The 998-nt window shown below is 47.1% G+C and overlaps 1 protein-coding gene across 1 annotated transcript in view; it reads left to right on the top strand.

Annotated features, from left to right (window-relative positions):
* The first annotated feature begins 758 nt into the window (after positions 1 to 758).
* Positions 759 to 998, top strand: part of LEMD3 (LEM domain containing 3) — a 39,578-nt gene continuing 39,338 nt past the window's right edge. Inside the window, exon 1 of the mRNA XM_014312365.2 lies at positions 759 to 860. Coding sequence (XP_014167840.1) covers positions 759 to 860 — 102 coding nt within the window. The remainder of the gene's footprint in view (positions 861 to 998) is intronic.

The following is a 998-nucleotide window of genomic DNA, read 5'->3' as shown; positions in this document are numbered from 1 at the left end:
AGTTTTGACATTAGCAGGGCACATCCACAATATCCTCACTGCAGCAGACTGTGAGGGAGAGCACACAGTTGTTCATGCAGTTCGATCTTGTTCCTGGACCAATTTGCCAATGGTGGTGGAAGGCCAGTCAGAGCTAGATTAAAATGGGAGCTCAACCTCACGTGTTTTCGATGTGGTATGCAGAAACTGAGCCCAGGGTTTTGTCATTCAGGATGGATAGTTAGAGACAGGCAGGCCAGGAGATTTTGAAGCCTCCATATGAGGTTCTGTGGCCAAAGGGCCTATCCAGAAGGGTCAGCACACACCACATGTTCTGAGAAATGCCAGGATGACATCTCTTTATATTGGCCCAACCTTCTGACATGTACATGTTTCTGTATACAGTTTGACAATTTCAACTGCAATACATATGAAGTATGTATTGCATATTTTCCAAACGAAAGAAGCAAAATACATCCAAGTAATTCCAAAATTAATCACATGTAAAATCACACAAAATTTATTAAGCTGGAAAAGACCTCAGACCATCAAGTCCAACTTATGACTGAATAACACTACGACAACTAGAACACAGCACTAAGACTGGATGTGGCACTTTGTTGAAACATCTCCAGGCGTCTCTGCCACATCCATGGGCAGTCCATTACAATGCCTAATCACCATTTCTGTGAAGAAATTCTTCCTAAACCTCTCCTAGCCCAGCTTAAGACTACGTTCTCTCGTAGGTATGAGAGGTTGTATGTCTCCTCACAGCCGAGATGTCCAGATGCTGGAGCTGCAACAGGGAAAGGTTTGCTCCCACCAGGCACATAGGTGGAAAGGAGCTGCTGCCGGCCACCTCGGGAGGGGCCCGCCAAAAGGTGCACGCAGCCTCTTCCCATTTCTCCAGCCACCTTTAGGCTAAATTTGACACCCGGGAATAGCGTTAGTGGAGGTTCAGGGCTCGGTCTGAATGCTCACTGCAGCGAATTCTTGAGCCCCCCTCCGACACTCGGCAG

This window comes from Geospiza fortis, unplaced genomic scaffold (genome assembly GCF_000277835.1).
Source record: "Geospiza fortis unplaced genomic scaffold, GeoFor_1.0 scaffold166, whole genome shotgun sequence".
NCBI lineage: Eukaryota > Metazoa > Chordata > Aves > Passeriformes > Thraupidae > Geospiza > Geospiza fortis.
Note: the sequence above shows the minus strand (reverse complement) of the source record. Positions and strands in the feature narration are given on the sequence as shown.